At 38.6% G+C, this 17,931-nt stretch overlaps 1 protein-coding gene across 1 annotated transcript in view; it reads right to left on the bottom strand.

The window, feature by feature from the left end:
- The window catches only part of CRYBG3 (crystallin beta-gamma domain containing 3), an 87,193-nt gene that overhangs the window by 59,570 nt on the left and 9,692 nt on the right, over positions 1–17,931 (bottom strand). The window contains exons 2-3 of the mRNA XM_069869396.1: positions 12,898–12,976; positions 406–842 (exon numbers count right to left, since the gene is read on the bottom strand). Coding sequence (XP_069725497.1) covers positions 406–842; positions 12,898–12,976 — 516 coding nt within the window. The remainder of the gene's footprint in view (positions 1–405; positions 843–12,897; positions 12,977–17,931) is intronic.

The raw sequence follows: 17,931 nt of genomic DNA, 5'->3' as shown, positions 1-17,931 counted from the left end.
AAACCACTAAACTAGTGAACTATACAAAAGGACAAACACTCAAATCTTTATTTAGCCCACGATATGGATGGAAATAAGCTCTACAATACTGGAAGTATTTCTAAATGGCAAATCTTTAACCTCTCTTAACACTTAAACTGATCTGCACTGGATTTACCCATAGTCAGGAAACTTCTATAAAGCCTTCTTGAAAGTTATATTTTGTTGCAGTCGACGACTTCTTGTTTATTTAAGGTAGCTGCTACTAGAGTTCAGCACAAAGTCGAGTCAGGGACACTCCAAACAGCCTTAGAAATGACAGTTATTTGTCATACAGTCAGCAGAGCTTAGCCAAGGTTGTTCTGTGGACACATACACACATATGAACAAACATTAACATATTTAATACTAAATTATAGAACTTACTTTTGTGCACCTGCAGGTCCTTTCCTGTCTCCTTCCAGATCCTGTGAGATATCTTTCCCAATATTATTTAAGATGGCATCATCTTTATTTACAGAATCCTCTTTTGTTCTAGCTGTAGAACAGATAGTGTCTTCAATTTTTGGACGTTTTGGCTGCAGGTCCTCTGGAAGTGTATTTGCGTTCTGTAAATCGTTTTCATGTCCGTTGGGTTCATTTTGGACGGTAGGCGGTTTAGATTCTACCAGAGAAGACTTTGTTGTAATATTAAACAAGCTTCCAAGAAAATGAAAAAAACCTTCACGAGGCTGCTTGTCTTTATCTGCCGTTTTGATTCCACGAGTCAAACTAGGAAGGCTATTTGCCTTTTTCAGCTCCTCCTGGATTTCAGACTTGCTGAGTTCTTCAGTGGAATGGTTCTTCTCTTCATTTTGACAGACCTAAGACAAATACAAGCAGCACATAAAGATGAGCTTTCCTGTGATTTTCCAACACTCTCAAATTCCTTAATTTGTCCCTATGCATTACATTTCTTCCAGGAAATCTTTTGTTTAAAAGTTTATTTTAAGACCAAAGCCCTGTGCTCTCTTTTTTTTGTAGTAAAAAGGTGCCTGTTCTACAAAAAGCAAAAGGAATACATGGGCTAGAAGACTCACAAAGCAGCTCCTGTGAAAGTAAAGTACAGAACGACAGATGAAGAAGAAGCAGCTGAACTACTGCTTCAGCTGGCAAAAAAACCCCAACAAAACACAAAAAACCAAACCAAAACAAGGGAGAAGCAAGGCACAGTATTTCACACTTCAGACTAATTTGGTCAAAAAGCACAACTTCACAAACAAACATGCACTTGACAGATGAACAATTTCCGGCTTGCAACTATACAGAACACCACAGCATAACACAAATATCATCGCCTTAAAATGTAGGTTAACCTGCACTTGTGAAAAAACAGGAGAATCAGGAACAGAATCTGTATGAAACTAACTCAACTCACGCGCCAGAGACTAATCCTACCTGCTATCCTTAGCAACACCATGTTGCATCCTTTGGCTAGCTTTCCTTGAACTCAACAAGCAATTAACTGTACAGTTCTACTTCCAAATCTGTTTACAGAATCACACAGCTCTGTAGTCTACCATGCTCAAACTGCAGTTTTCCATACAGCCAAAGCCCTACACACCATTACTTTTGCACCTATGACTTTCTGAACTGCCGATCAGCTAACTGAAAATAATCAGGCAGGGCTTCACCTCATTTAAACCACCTCTTCATTTCTTCACCCAACTCAGCTGAGGGGAAAGGTAAGTTCTGTTCCTCATCAAATAGCTTCTCTTACAGATCCAAGAACCACTGCCCAAGCCCATGCTACTTCTGCCAAGACCACCTGCCCAAAGAGATGATGCAACTTCACTTGTAGGCTTCACCACATGTAACCAAATTTCCAGCTTCACAATCTTCAAATGCTTTTTCCCTGAACTAATTTTTTCTGGGGGCCAACTTCCTCCCATTTTCACCTTTTGTACTGGGTGCCATATGCTACTGCTGCTTATTTTATCTTTACAGTACAATCTTTGTAATTCCAATCCCTGTTTCAATTTATTCAGTTTACTGAAACAGAATAAAGTCATCTCAGCTTTTTGTAGATGAAATCTATTCTGCTTAACAGGAGTGGGAAAGGAGAACATGAACAAGAAGTTATATGCAAATTCTCGTTGTGTCAACAATATCTTTGGATAATTGTTTCAAACTAGATAACACCTACCCATCCAATCTAAGCAGAAATCTATTACTTTAATTAGGTCAGTAATCCTATTTCAACTTGAAGATATATGTTTCAAGTAAGCTAAAATAAGTGAGCACTATTCTTTGTTACTAGTCCATCTAGAATCATGTTAATGATGAGAAGTGTTTTAATGAACACAGTTTAACCCTTGGAGAACAGCAATTCCTTAAAAAATTCTTAAGTTTTACTTGGTGATACCACAGCGGATAGAAACTGAATAATTTGTCCTTGATAAATCCATACAACCGCTATTTTTTTCAAAGAGGCAAGACATTTAAATAAGCACATTAAACTTAAGTAAACTTCCAAAAGTGGGTTAAGTCAAACTCTAGCCTTTTTTCATCCCACCTGTGACAAATCCTGCCTGCTTCCCCACATACTGCACTAAACAATTGCTGATGTCTTACCAAGGAATGCAGACACCTTTGTAGTATTCAGAGATTTACTACTTTACAAGTCAACCCTACCTAAAACCACCCCATAAAATGAAGACAACAACAGTGCAGCCTACAGGTGTACCACAGTGCTGGCTGGTATATTCAGTACTATGCAGACTATGCAAGTTACAAGCAAACCTGGGATGAATCTCTCTAACAAATAACTTTTTGTCATAGGAATGAAGTGCTTTGCATAAGGAAATACAAAACAGAAACAAGAAAAAAAACTGATTTACAAAATATGATATTTACATGAATGATTCATCATAATCCATTTCCAAGTTCTGCTGTCATAGTTGCTTCCTTTACTTTGATTATTACCTCAGCATTCTTTAACACCAGTTTTTGATTTTTAATTGAGGGAGGACATCTCTCCTTTGTTTTGTGACAAGTATCATTCACACAGATTCATCAGATTTAAAAGAACATCTCAGTGCAGGAAGCACATACAAATCTTACTCTCTGCAGATATAATCATTATAGGCTGTATATTTACATTAATTACTACAATATCTATGAAGTTAAATGCATTAACTGTAAAAGAAAATAGTACATTCTATACTTGTCAACAGTTTAATATCATGGGATTTTGTTTTTTGTTGTTGTTGCTTGGTTTTTTTGTTCATTTGGGGGGAGGTTTCGTGGGTTTTCTGCTGGGTTTTTCTTTCTTTCAAGTCATTTGTATTCAGGAACTAGTGATATTTTTTCCTATTAGGAACTAAGACTTCAAATATGGCTAAACATCTACATGTGAAATTCTTCCCCCAGCAGCTCTGAGACATAACACTTGTAAAGTCTGTGCTGCTTATTTGTAAGCATAATTCATGCCCTGCATGAAAAGCTGTTTTGTAGTCTCTGTTTCCAGAAACAGAAATCTATTTAGACTTCCCTTCCTCTTTAATCTTCCTTTCTCTACTTAACTTTTAGTGAATCAAAAGAACAGGAAGTTTTAATATGAAAGGGTCCTTCCATACCTTTAACCATAAATAGCGTGCTGCATACAAAAAGCCCTGGAGAACATTTACACTGTGTTTACTTGAAAATATACGTGGATATTAAGTCCTAACACAGAAGCTATGCAAATCCTTCTTTCTTCCCTTTGGTACAATCTATCCTACTCTCTACATATTCTCCCTCCCGTTCCACTTAGCCTTTGCTATAAAAGACAGTATGAGCTATTGGTGTTTTTTTCATTTGCCCATAAAATCTCAATCCAAACTTTGAACCACTGTTTAGGCATTTTACAAACAGAAATGTTCCTGCTACAGATTATAAAGTTTGTATTCTAAGATAATGCCATATTCAAATTACCAAGACAAAGGCACGTGATATTTATAGCCAATAAGCCCTTAACTCAGCAGAAGCCTTCAGGCACAAGCGCCTGATGAATGCAGCAGTACGACGTCAATTCCGTGAAGCAATGTCGAGATAACTTTCACTTATTATTTCCCATGACTTTTCTGCACACATCTCTGACAGAAGCCCCCCGAGCAAATGCTCAGGACAAAAAAGCAAGGGCGTAGGGTATACTCAAAGCAATCCCTTCCCTGGTACATCCCACTAGCTTTCAATAGTCGAGGCCTTTAGGTGACCTCAACAGAGCAGATGGATCGGTGCCGCAATTAGGACTGAGCAGTTTGATATTCACAACACTGGAAGAATACCAGTGACTCTTGCATTAGTTACACTTAATGTCATTGTTTTTTAAAAAAACAAAAAACAATATCCTCTTCCAGCGTCACAGCACTCTGAACAGTTTCTAAGGCTTACTATGCAAACAATAGGTTTTTGGATGAAAGCCTACCTGCCAGATGCCCTTTGAGATCCTTGTTGATGCAAGGAAAAAAGTTTTCCTGCCTTAGTATCGTCTTTCGACTCCTTTTGTACATGGACTGCCATCAGTCCTCCCCTTCCCGCCTCTCTTCCACTCTCCATGATCGTTCCCGCTTGTGACATGCTTCATAAAGCTTTAATTAGCTTTTATTCCTTTAGCGACTCGCTGCTCAAAAGTTTCACTGGGCAGGCCCTGGGTAACCTGGCCTGACCTTACACTCAGCTTGCTCTAAGGAGGAGGTCGGGCTAGATCCTGGGGTCCCTTCAATCTGAATTATCCTATGGTCCTGCGACCTCACATGCAATGGGGCTGATGCAGAGGAGAAGCTCAGCAGACCATGAAATAAGATTATGACTTAAATCAGGTAACCGAAGAGACTGCAGTGATAACTGAAGCTCTATCTACTGTGCAGCCAGGTAGTGCAGTCTCACCTTGCTTGTGAAACTGCTGCAGAGAAGCCTGGCAGACAGGACTCGGAAGACATGCCCACAATGTCATGTCTCAAGTGAGATTCTTATCTGAGCTAATTTATTCGATAGTAGACTAGGCGTGTTTTGCAGGCTGTAATCCACTCCTGACTGCAATACAGACAAATGTCCAAAGCCTAATTGCACCTACACAGTCAGGCACAAGGCTCGCTACCAGTGTAAACAGCCCCTTGAAAGTGCAGAGAGAAGCTCCAGTGGTGCAACAGCACCCTGAAGAGGGATTGCTTTGCCAGGTTTGCCTTGCCTCCAGTACCAGCTGGGAACAGCCATCCCGGTAGCTGCCGTCTCTCAGCAGTTGAGTGGCAAAAGTTCAAATTGCCAGAGGTTCCCATTCAGCAGGGGTTATGTCCGTCTGCCAAGAATACAATCTCTTTTATTGCCCTAACAAGTGAATGAAATGAAAACATTAACAGCATTAAAACACAGATCTCTGTGAACAAAGAATTAGCTTCCAGCCACGAGAGCCAGACATTTTGGATTTCACTCCCCATGAACAAATGCTTATTACAAAGCAGAAACTCCAGACATCCGCGTGGAGACCTCACAGGCTGCCTGTCCTGCTGTGCCAGGAGTGGCTGATGGAGGACATTCTCTGCATTGTGGGGATATGCTTGCGCCCTTTAACCACCCCATCTCACCTGCGGTCATGAGAGAAGACGGCCAGCCATCAGGGTTTTAGGATCATCACTGACTCACCTCAGGGACCTTCAACAGGACATTTAACCCAAATATCTCAGTTTATTAATCCAAGAAACAGTCACAGCACTGTTCCAGAATTTTTGTATGCTAGCATGTAGTTTAAGAGTTTCAAGTTAAAGTGTTGGGTGCATGAAGTAGCACATTTAGGCACTGCAACCTCCAATACCGAAAAATTAACCATGTTTCTAGCCTTAGCTTTGACATTTCAACATAGCTGAGATGGCTGCATTTCATTTAACAATTATGAGCATCTCATTCAATTTGAACAGTGATGAAGTATGCAAATTTGTATGCTAAACAGAATCCAGTTTCTGGCAGACTAGTAAATCCCCACAATCAGTCACTACTGCATGTTGTTTAGCAGATTTCTGAGAGGCTAATGCATCTTTGGTGTAATTCTTCTACTTGTTTGTAATGACTGGGACTCATTGAGGTACATTAAATCCACACATGAAATATGCTTTTGTTTTTTATAACTGCTGTGAATAAAAAAAGCTCAGCATTCTCAACCAGCGGGAGGCAATACTTGTGGAAACCTAATGAAGAAGCAGCAGATATAACGAGACATAGATTAGGACCAAGACTTGCTTAAGGACATTGGCACAGTATTAAGAAAAGCTCAAGAAAAAAGTACTGCTAGACAGTGAAATACACGATAAAGAGAGAACTTCTAGAAGCCCACTGTTGCTAGCGTTCATGCGAAAAATGGATTTAAGAAAATACACAAAATTGGGTTTTCTTATTTATGCCAGTAATTAGAGTGGTGATGGAGATGACACAAGGGAGTTCCACCACTGTCAAAAACCATTTAATGTTAACTAAATTATACCTTTTAAGTAATCAGAAAAAGAAAACCCACAAAGATTAAAAAATAAAAATATGATGTTTGGGGGAGATTTAACTTAAAACGAGTTCTGTGTCTCTACAAATAACTGATGCTTTGAACCTCTGAATATTTTGGTTTTTTTCACACCATGAAGTTTTCCTTCCATGTCCTCCTTTCTCTGCTTGTTTTGACTTGAAAAAAAAATCAGGTCATGACAACCCCTGAAGACAAGAGTAACTAGAAAACTAATGAAATTACAGCATCTTCATAATCAGGAGTAAAAGTTAAACAGGACAGGTTTTTTAGTTAAACTGTGTTGGTTTTGCATTGTTAAAAATAAACCTATCTTCAAATTCAATGACTATTTAACATTCAGAAAGACAATTACCTGTTGAAAGTTCATCACTGGGACTTAAAAAATTTGTTTATCTATTCAAATTCCTGAAACACCAAGGAATCCTTAATGTAGATTTAATTTGTCAGATGAGAAAACAAAAGCTGAAAAACCCCCCATTCTCTGAAACTCTGATGTTTCCTAAAGTCTGAGGAAGTATCCAAACCTACCTTCCCCAATGAAATAAAAAGCAGAGTGGTAAGGTTGAACATTTCAAATGAAAAGGATAGAAAAAGGAGGTATAGTTTGAAAGTTTATGTGAGGTCACCTTTGTGGGGAATTTTAAACTCACTGAAAGTCTCGAGAATGACAAAGTGAACTTTACAATTTAAAAGAAAAAATCTGTTTAAACCATTTGCAGAGTTACTTCAAAATTTCTGTCTTCTGATTTTTTTCCTGAATTGGTACTCACTCCTCAGTGTGCAAATACTGCCTTATTACTACAAGTTCTAGTACGGAGCCAGAGAAAGCAGAATTAAACTGTGTTATTTCTCCTTTTTCCTTTACATTCTCCTAGTACTACGCTTCCGTTGCCTTTTAGTGAAAATGATTTCACAAACAAAAATATTTTTATTCTCTTTTACTTGGCAATTCCCTGTCATTTGAAGACAAATTCAAAAAAAAAAGGTGAAATTCATTTTTTCAATGCAGGTGCGCATAAGCAGGCAATAAACTGGGAATGGGGAGAAACAGAGCAATTTTCACCCTTACTTATATTCAGATGGCAGGCTATAGCATCTGGCACCACAACTCTACTTCTCATCTGTTTCCTCGGTGGTTTTCAATGCTGAACTGAGCAAAGTTTAAGCCCTTTTTTTTTTTCCCCCCACACATACTGAAACAAAGATCCCTGTTCAAGCTTCCTTCTTTGAAGGAGGGAAGTACATTTCAGGATGAACCTTTCTCAGAATCTTCAGTATGACAAAGGAATTTACCAAGACTTTAGATAGGATCATCTTGAAATTTCTTCCTGAACATATACAGACTAACACTTTTAATTTAACAATGTGTCCTGCGAATCCAGAAGAAGCTACATACTCACCTACAAAATTCCATTTCCACAAAAGTCTACATTGTTGCTGAAGAAAAAAAGATCTGCTTTCAGCTTCTACAACAGAAAACTCAATTATGCAAAGTCAAAAGACATTTTGGTTTTGCCTTTCAGTTGTTGTGGCGGGTAGCAACAACAACAGTTTTTTAAAAAAAAACTCAGATTTTTCAAAAATTCATGGTTGGCAGTAATAGCCCACCTCCATGACTTCCAAAAGACAAGGAATACCACTCTTTGGTTTCTTATTACTAGGTCTAAGACACAGGCATTCAACAGGCATTCACACACAGGTTGAGCAGATATTACATACATATGAAATTAAAACAATATAAAACAAAACCATAAGAATATGAAAAAAAACCCATGCTCTATTGAGAAGTTTGTGGTTAACTAAGACACTAGGCTTAATTTTGGTTTCTAACTTTTTGTAGAACTTAAAACTATTCTTAAATTCAGAATCAGGGATATTCAGTAAGAACAGCTGAATGTATACAGCAAGTTCATAGGACTTTAAAACTCAATGTGAATTCATATACTAGACGAAAAATGATGCGACAGAATTACAGAACAAATTAGGCTGAAAGGAATGTGGCTCGGGAGGTCATGCAGTCTAAGCTCCTGCACTCTAAGCTCCTGCTCAAAGCAGCTCCAGTTAGAGCTGGGCTTCCTCCAGCTACATTTTGAGTATTTCCAAGGGGTAAAGATTCTGCAACTTCCTTGGCCAACCTCTTCTAGTACCTGACCAGTACAGGAATCATCTACTCGACTGGAGTTTACCACGTTCTGACTTGTACCTGTTGCCTCTCAGCCTATTTGTTGCAACTCTGAAAAGAATCTGGCTCCATCTTATCACATAATTGCGGTCCTTGTCAAATTTTAATACCGTGTCTACTGTTTAAATACAGCCATCCTTACGTTAACCTTGAAATGAAATTCCTTTGAGAAAGCAGGGCTACAGAATAATCTGTTCTCCATGTTAACAGTACGCAAGAGTACTTGTCAGAGGACAATTAGCAATAGGTTTAATTTGTATCAAGAAAGCCCTAGATATGATGTTAAGAAAAATACTTTCTAGTTATAAAGTTTATGAAATCGGTAGAACAGTTGTCGGGTTGCAGAGTACTTCAAGATCTCCATCCCTGGAGGTCTCGGAGAGCAAGTTAGACAAACTTCTAACAGGTATGACATAGATACAGAGATCTTACCTTAGGGCAGAGAGTGAACTAGGTAATCTTTGCAGTACTTTCTGCTTCTGTGTTTTCTATGAAGACTGAGACTGCCTCTGGTTAATCTAAGCGACAGACACCCAGGCTTGAGCCCGTGGGCCAAAGTTGTAAAATAGTTACTACTATTGAAATACTGAAGTTTAAATTATACATTTGGTATATTGGATTTGTACCTAACTTTTCAAACTTCTGCATTTGCCTGACAGAGGTCATATAGTCATTCCTGTGCTGGGATGCTTAAGAATTCCTTCCTAAATCAAGTTATGGGAGAATGTGCTCTTTCCTCCATCCACAGCTACAGTAAAGGTATATGGGGATGATAGGCAGGCATGTGAATTTGCCACGACAAAGACTTCTATTAGATGAAAACCTCACACAGGAAAAGCCTGAGACCTAAGCCATTCACTACTACTGAAACAAACCCAAACACCTATCGCTGGTGCTACTAGCCATGATCATGTCCAACAAAAGCGTTATATGATTCTTCAAAGCTGTACTAATACAACAGTCTCCAGCACGAGGCTTACTACAGTAGCACTGTTAGCTTATTTGGTAGCAGTTCCACACAATTCAACTAATTAATACCCATGTCCCAGCTTTAAGTCTCTGCTTTAAGGGCATTACCAAAAGCAAAAGTATGTGAAAAAAACTTTTGCAGGAATTACTGTTGCAATATTCCTTATAAAAATAAAGTCCCTGTAGTGCTAAAAGCGGGGTTAATAATATACTAACAGGGCCTGGACATTATGTAATGCAGATACTTAGTACACTAAACATGAAGTTCAAGAACTGCCTGCATCCATACAACCATCTGTTCAACAATCACATCACTCAAACAAAGTGTTTACTCAGCAAGTGCAATTCAAACAAACAGAAGCAAAACAAAATCCGTAAATAAAGAGTGGTGGGTGGTGGCATACTTTCTGGCAAGGAATTAATAGACAGTGCAAATATATTTCAGCAGTATTTTCTCAAAAGTGATCAACTGATGACTGATGAACTCACCTTGGCACAGAAAGATTAGGCTTCATATTTTCCTGAGCATTAAAATACCTTTTCATCCTTCTATTTCATCATAGGGAAAAAAATAGCAGGGGTAAAGTACAGAACCAGTAACTAAAGTGCTCAGAAGAGCCGAAGATCTACTGTAGCTCAGCACGTTTCCCAGCTCCACTCACCCAGTCAGCTCTAATTTAGATATCCAACCTTAGCTGCTAAATCAGAGACTTACAGTTCCCCAGCTATTTTGCCTCTGGCCTCATGCCGAGACAGCCAAAGAATACACAAAATCACAGCATGTTAGTCTACATGTAAAGTCTACCAGAAACATGATAGCTTGTTAACTTGGTGACAGACAGACAGAATACGGCTTCAACTTCTGGCCACCATCCACCTCAAATGACTCGGTAGAAGCATGTTTCATGGACATGAGACATGGACATGCATGGAAATCTGCCCAAATCGGATCCAGGTAGGTATACAGATTTAGGTATTCCTCACAGTGTACACTTTCCATAACAACAAAACACTTTTTCCAGCCCATAGTAACCTTTATGATTCAATGAATAAAACTAGAAGATCTTTCAATACCATACATTAATTATCCTTTTCAAATGAGACAGTCTCAGTTCTGTCCAACTCTTCCGCTGCATTCTAGAAATCTTTGCACAAGACAGCTTATTTTGGCCAACATCAGGCACCAGACAGTGTGGTGTTACCAGAATACAAGTGTGTGTTGAAGGGAGCAACCCTTTTTTTTTTTCCACACAGAAAGTATTAGTTCACTGTTTTAGCTCACACAAGATATAAAATTATAGTGCTAAAAGTAGTCATTACTATGCACATGAAACTGTTTCAAGGGTAGCACAAGATTTTTGATCAGCTGAAGAAAGAGGGAAGCACATTAAAGAAAAAGCTCTTGGTGCAGTTGAACAGACAACACATTCTAGTAATATGAAAACCACACCTTTCCTATAAAGCAATACAAACACCAGGATATATTTCAAAGATAATATAATGTACACTGTAGCACTTTACACTACTAACGATAGGCCAAAGACAATATAATTAAGTAAAAAGTTATGACAAGATAAAGAAACAGATCAGATATTTAGAAGGAAACTTTAAGTACAGTATTACAAAAACACAAGTTCTGAGTAGAAGACTTCATGGCAGTGAATTTAGATTCAACAGGAAAGATTCTGAATTTGCACTTTTTAAAATAAAAAAATAAAGGATTTTTTTTTTTTGCAAGAAAGAAAAACTCTTGGGAAAATTAAACCTGCCACGCCTCCTTTGCTCCACACCTATGCATCCTGCTTGTTCCTTGAGACTAAGCAATCTTTTATACTTTCAAGCAACTCCTGTGTGGACATCCTAAGTGATTCCCCTTCCTCAGTCAAAACCTGCTTCAAAAGGAAAATCTGTTTCAGAATTTTTCACTGACCTAACATAGAAAAATAGCCTTTCTTTTCAAAATGCAGAAGCTTTGCTTCTTTTAGAGTACGATCTCCTCTGTTTTACCAGAATCCTTTCTGCCTGCATTTCAAGGCATAATCAATAGTCCATGATTTATGGTAACAGGAAGGCATTCAGTGGCATTTTCCTGGAGCTCAGAACTGACAGAGTTGGATTAAATCCACAGGGCTTCTGAACAAAGGTCACCGCGTTGTTTCCCACCTTGATGTAGACAAACTACATGCAACATGGAGCTTTTCTTGAGCTAATAGCCCTGTTGGACTGAACTAGGTCTTGGCAGAGGTACCTACAATCTCTCTTCACCTTTGGCAAAGGTCAAACAAACCGTCTCCTAGATACTGAAGATGCAGCTACACAGGGACTGTAGGCCATACAGGAAGACCGCTTCCTTCTCCATATACTGTTAACACTCGATAAATGCAATACAGGATAGAAAGCTCGTATTCAGCATGTTAAGAAGCCTCCACAAGTAAGACTGGCAGACTAGTCAAGGCCCTTCTGGGGAAGCAGCCAAAATATTATCTGCATTAAACTAAAACAACTAGGAAAAGGAACACAAAACAAGCAAAAGTGCTTATTGAATGGATTGCTAAAATGCTTTGTGCAGGGCATAATATGACTGCAGCAAAGACAGCTGTTATTACCAAGCTGTCCTGTACATAATTATTTATGATACTTGACTAAATATCAACACAACTTTATAAGCAACTAACACTTTGTGTCAAGTGACATAGGAGAAAGCCCTGATCACAAAGAAGCATGTCTTTTTTGCAGTAAAATGCTTACAGGACAAGACAAGCATAATTAACATGGGTAACACTGGTGAAGGACAACCAACATGCATATGTATTTCAGCAGAAAGATCTTAGTGTTTTGATTGGAAACCAGCAGACCTTCAGGCAGGCAAATCCTTGCTGGTTAGATATTCATAAATAATATAGAAATGGTGCTTTAGAGGTATGGCTGAAACCATCATCTTATAGTAAAAAAAATAGCTTAGTTCTTCACTGGCTAACTGCATGTAGAATTAGCGCTAGATTCCCATTTCTTCAGTGTAAGTAAAGATGTAAATTTTGTTTTAAGAATGTGTAGCACAGTCAGGTCTTCTGCCTTCTGCAGTGTATTAGTACCCTGGCATAATGGGCTCTAACCCAGAATCTGGCAACCAAGTGCAACATCGCAGTGCAGGAATACATCTAACATCAGAATACTAGCAAGTAGTCACAAGCAGAGGTAGCAAGCTTTAGCTCAATGAAATATTAGTAAATAAAAATCATACCTTCAGATGTGCAGGCAGAGTTGTGCTTTCTTTTTGGCTGCTCTTTAAATTTATGGCTTCACTCCCTTTGTTTTCAGAACTGAAAAACAAAGATATTTTGTAACACTGAGGACCTGCATTATTGAAGTCCAGCTGACAGCCAAGGTAGTATTCAATTTAAACACAAACCAGCATTTACTTAAAGGACAGAAGAATGTATTTCCCAAATCATACTCTCTGTTCTTCAAAAACTGCAACTAAGAAAGCCATGCCTCCAAAAGCTGAAGATGGAAGGAAAACACCTGTTTCAACTCATATAGAGGTTTTCAAACTCAAGCACTTGGAAACGGCACACAACTTTTCAGCCAAGCTTTCCATGCATATATATTATTTTCTGCTGGGAAGACAACACTATAGTTGATTAATCATCCACTATGGCAGCATTCATTGCCATAGCACTATCTGGCACACTTGGCAGCTAGAAGGTACCCTCATTCCTTATACCAAGGACTGTGATTGAGTGGAACATACTCAGAGCAGACTGAATCATCACAAATCACCACTACCACATTTAACAGATCTTCACTGAACATATCTGATGGGTGTCTGCAGACAAATTCAGAAGAAATTTTAGAAAGGGGTCAACAAGCATGTTGTTATTGCGAAGACAACACCCACTGTTCCATTTAGAGCAGGAAGTCCAAAGTTGTGTTTGCCCTTATTGCCAATCAACCGTGGTCAAAATTTTCTTCATAGCCCATCTTTGGAATGAAGGGAACCATTTCCCTGCCCCCCTCCTCTCCAATTCTTAAAACAATCCTTAAGCATAACCCAGCAGAGAACATTTTAATCAAAATCGTCATGCTACATGCAACTTAAAAGCAAAAATGTATCGTGAAAAACATTAGAGGATGTTAATAATGTACATCACTTCCTGGATTGCGTATCACGAGCTAAAGAAAAATAACTTCATACCAACATATTGTGTAAGAAATCCTCAGTATTGCAATGACGTTGTAATGACTTCAGAAAAAAAACTTCATCAGTTTTAGAAATTTAGCTGTGTTAAATGTAAATACAGAAGACCTTACTTCTGAATTTATAATAAAAGATTAATTAAAAGCTGTGTAAATAAAAACAAAAAAATAATTATTTGCATTTTGCTGTAATTCTGCCAGGATTTGGAGAAAGGTTTTAGATGTACTGGTAGTCCTACTGCTACTGATTTAACCACAGGCAAGCCTGTTTCAGTAAGGCTTCTGAAAAGAAAGGTTGTCTTCCTACTGTGGATTAAACGTCCAAGTTAAATATACATTGATATGCATACAAAATACAAAAGTCAGTCTGACTAAATGTTGCTTCCATCTCAGCTGCTCAGAGACAACATTCCCTGAGCAACAATGAGAAGAAAACTCTCCAACAAGTCAGTTTTTCAAGATCTATCAGGACTTTTCAGATACATCAAAAGAAAAGCTTCTTCCCCTCTCTTACAGATCCTCTTCAAGTCGAAAACCATGTACTTTCAGATCACCTCAGGTAATCTTTCATAATGCATTCATAAACACAAAGATGCTTTTTCAGGGAGAGCATCAGACAGAAAGTCTCAGCTGTTCTTTGCCTTCCTGTAAGACACAGTAGATGAATTAATATTCTATCCTATTAATTTCTTCTGCTGCTAATGTGTTTCATGAAGGAGATGTCACAACTGCTTCGGGGCAATCTGGCACACTAAGAAAAATGCTTCTCAGTATATAACCTATTTTCACCCTCCTAGTCTCTTTTAAAAAAACCCACCCTTCTCAGATCTACATAGCTTTTCCTAATACTGATGCACTTGATACGAACAGGAATTCCCTGTACTTAAGAGCAGAATAAGGAGGTTGATCTTCACCAGATATGATTCCTGGCTTCGGGATATCACTCTTCATAGAACTGATCTGCAGATCACAAATGAGACCCTTGCTTTTTTTAAGCACTGCCAGCACAGACCACCAGTGTCTTATTCTTTTATCACTTTGTTTTGCTCATATTCTTCCCTTTACATCATGTTTTTCCTATTTTTTTTTCACTTTCCTCCTACTTGTTTGAATTTAAAATATATGCCTATACTACATTCTTATAGCTAGCCAGACTTGGACAGATCGCTATGAAATTCCATAGCGTACATACCAAAACTGAAAGAATGCAATTCAGCAGATAAGCATCTAAAAATCAACAACAACAGGAAAAAATAAATGACGACTTTACTTTGCAGCATAAAAATAAACCTAAACCTGGAAGCAATTCCCCACACCCTTTCATGGTTTATATTCTAGCATTTCTGCATTCCTGAACCTTTTGCTTTAGGGTGTAGTTCCTCAACATGGTGACTTTGTCAGCAGAACCAGCTTTAGAGATTTCCACGCCTTCTGCCTCAACCTCAGCTATCTCCTCTCACCCTTAGCTCAGCCAAGCAGGACTCCCAGCAGGGCCACAGCAGGAGCAGGGGAGATTAGAAGCTTCCGTCTGGAAAAACTCAGCCCATGATCCAGTTTACAGTGCAGTGATTTGTACCAGCACAGGCGAAGGGGGCAAGGAATGCCTCTGAACAGGCAAGAACAAGCAACCACGCACCACTGCAGCTTGCTTCACCACTAAAGCTTCTTTTTGCAAACCTCTTCTGCCCTTAGCCAGGACCCAGTTTTAAAGGGATCTTTGACAGAAACCAAATGACTCACGCTGAATGAATGGAGTTTACGGCACAAAAGCCTACTTTGCTGGAAAGAGGCCTCTTGGATTGTTTAGGATAAAATTGGTTTGCTTTCCCCAAAGAGTCAAGATTACCTTCTACAGCCTAATCACCACAGACACTCTAGCTGGTGCTACTGTTGATACTTGGGACTGGAGAACAGGCTGCTTACTGCTCACTGGGCTCAAATGATGCAGCTTATCACGTCCCATTACCAAATCCTTCAATTCCTAGGGCTTTTCTCCCCTCTAATCATTGCATCAATCACATAACAGTCACTAACCACAAATTTTGGTACAGTTCACAGTATTTTCCCCACAAATTCTCTGAAGAGATAAATAAAATAATAAAGTTCATAGGCCAAGACACAACCCTATGCTCCCTATTAAAACAAACACGCTGAAGCTAAATGTCGCACATATTCTTATGTTGCAACGTTAGCCCACATTGTTCATATGAATCTATATTCAGAGATGCAGTGAATGCAATTATTGAGCTATGGCATTCACAATTAAAATTAATTCTTGGGAGATACACAAGACATTTCCTGTGTATGCTAAAAATTACCCATTCTTTAATTTTTGCATATGCCCATGCTATCCTATTATTAGTGACTATATGTTATACTTCCAAGAACTGTATCTATTATTAGTGACTATATGTTATACTTCCAGGAACTGTATTCTAAGGGTGTTTATATACATATATTTCTTTCCTACAGGACCATCCTTGCAACTAAAAACTGTTACAAATGTTGACTTGATAGTTACATGACCTTATGCTACTGAACTCTTTTGCCTTTGCTGAGAGTAAAAACACAGACCGGTAGCATACACAGGCTCAAAGTGGCCTAAGGATTCCATCTACACCATTTGGACTACATCTATATTATTAAAGTTTTGCTCCATGGAGTTTCATCCTTGCCTTAAGCTTTACCAGAGTGCTGCGTTTTTGGAGTGCTTTGCCATGGCAGGTACTGAGCATCCTACCTCTAGTTCAGCATGGCAAAGATTAGGTTTGTGCTTAAGCACCCACATGGCTTTGTCTGATCAGCCAGAAAGCTCTTGGAGCACATTTCAACACTTGTTAAATTAGGAAGATGAATCCCGTAAGTCTTCAACTCTATGCTTCACAAACTGCTATTGTGACATTATATACCTCATAACACAACTCTACTAACCCAAGTTTTCAACCTAGTTTATACTTGCTTTTAGGAACTGAAAGAGCAAAGAATGATCCCAAGGAAGACAGAAAACATTTCTGCCCTGCCAACTTGCTTCCATGGACTTCTTAACTTTGCAGGCAGTCACTTACAAATTATCACAACCATTTGTTTATGCATTTAAGCAGATATTGCTTTCATTTTATACATCAAGAAAAAAATCATTGAACTATTAAATAATGCCCTGAGTAATAAAGACACTGTCAAAATTATGACTAGAAACCAAGCCTCTCAACTGCTTCTCAAAAATGTAATCTACTGCTTTCCCACTGCTATTTCTGCCAGATATTCCTTTTTCTCTTACATCCAACGTGGATGGGTTAATCTTCAGTGAAGGTAGAGAGATCTCTTCTCCTCAACTGTCTTGCTGCTCTTCACTACTGTCTTGCCAGCATGCCTAACCTGATTAGCATCACTCCTATTCTTTAAATAATCAAGATTAAACTCAAGTTACAAAAGATTCCATTCTAGATCTTCTGCTTGAACCTTTCTTCGTGTGATTTTCTAATGCTTTCGGTTCCTTTGCCACTGAAAAATCTGTTTTGACCTTTCAGTAATACTTGGACAGGTGGCATTTGAATCAGCAGCAGATTTGTAGTCCAAGTTTTTAATCATGACACACAGGAGAGGTTAAGAGATTCTTACACGGGAGACAAATGCTCATATTTTGCCTTGTTGCTCACACAAAAAGCAGACGCACATAAACAGAAGTACTCAAATTCGGGTTAGTTAATATACATAAGGGAAAAAAAATCAATTCAATGGAATTTCGCTCCAATGGAACGAAGTACATGGTTTGCAAGATCTTTTCGAAGTGCCTCTAAATTCAGAACAAGACAATTACAAACAATCACATCTTCAAAAGGCCCTCACGGCACCTCTGTGTGGTACGAGAAGTCTGCTTCCTCCTTTCTCATCCTTCGCAACAATCCCTAGGAACTTGCAAATTAAAAGCCCATCCCCTTCTTCCTTTATTAATCTACCCCACCCATGCTGTGCACACAGCAAACTCTGAATGTGTTGTGTCAGATAAAAAAAATAAATAAATAAAAAAAGCTGTAGGCAGCATGCGAGTGCAATAAAGCACAAACATGCAAGTTTTGAT

The sequence above is a fragment of the Phaenicophaeus curvirostris genome, chromosome 1 (assembly GCF_032191515.1).
Source record: "Phaenicophaeus curvirostris isolate KB17595 chromosome 1, BPBGC_Pcur_1.0, whole genome shotgun sequence".
NCBI lineage: Eukaryota > Metazoa > Chordata > Aves > Cuculiformes > Cuculidae > Phaenicophaeus > Phaenicophaeus curvirostris.
This window is presented reverse-complemented; position numbering and strand designations above follow the sequence as displayed.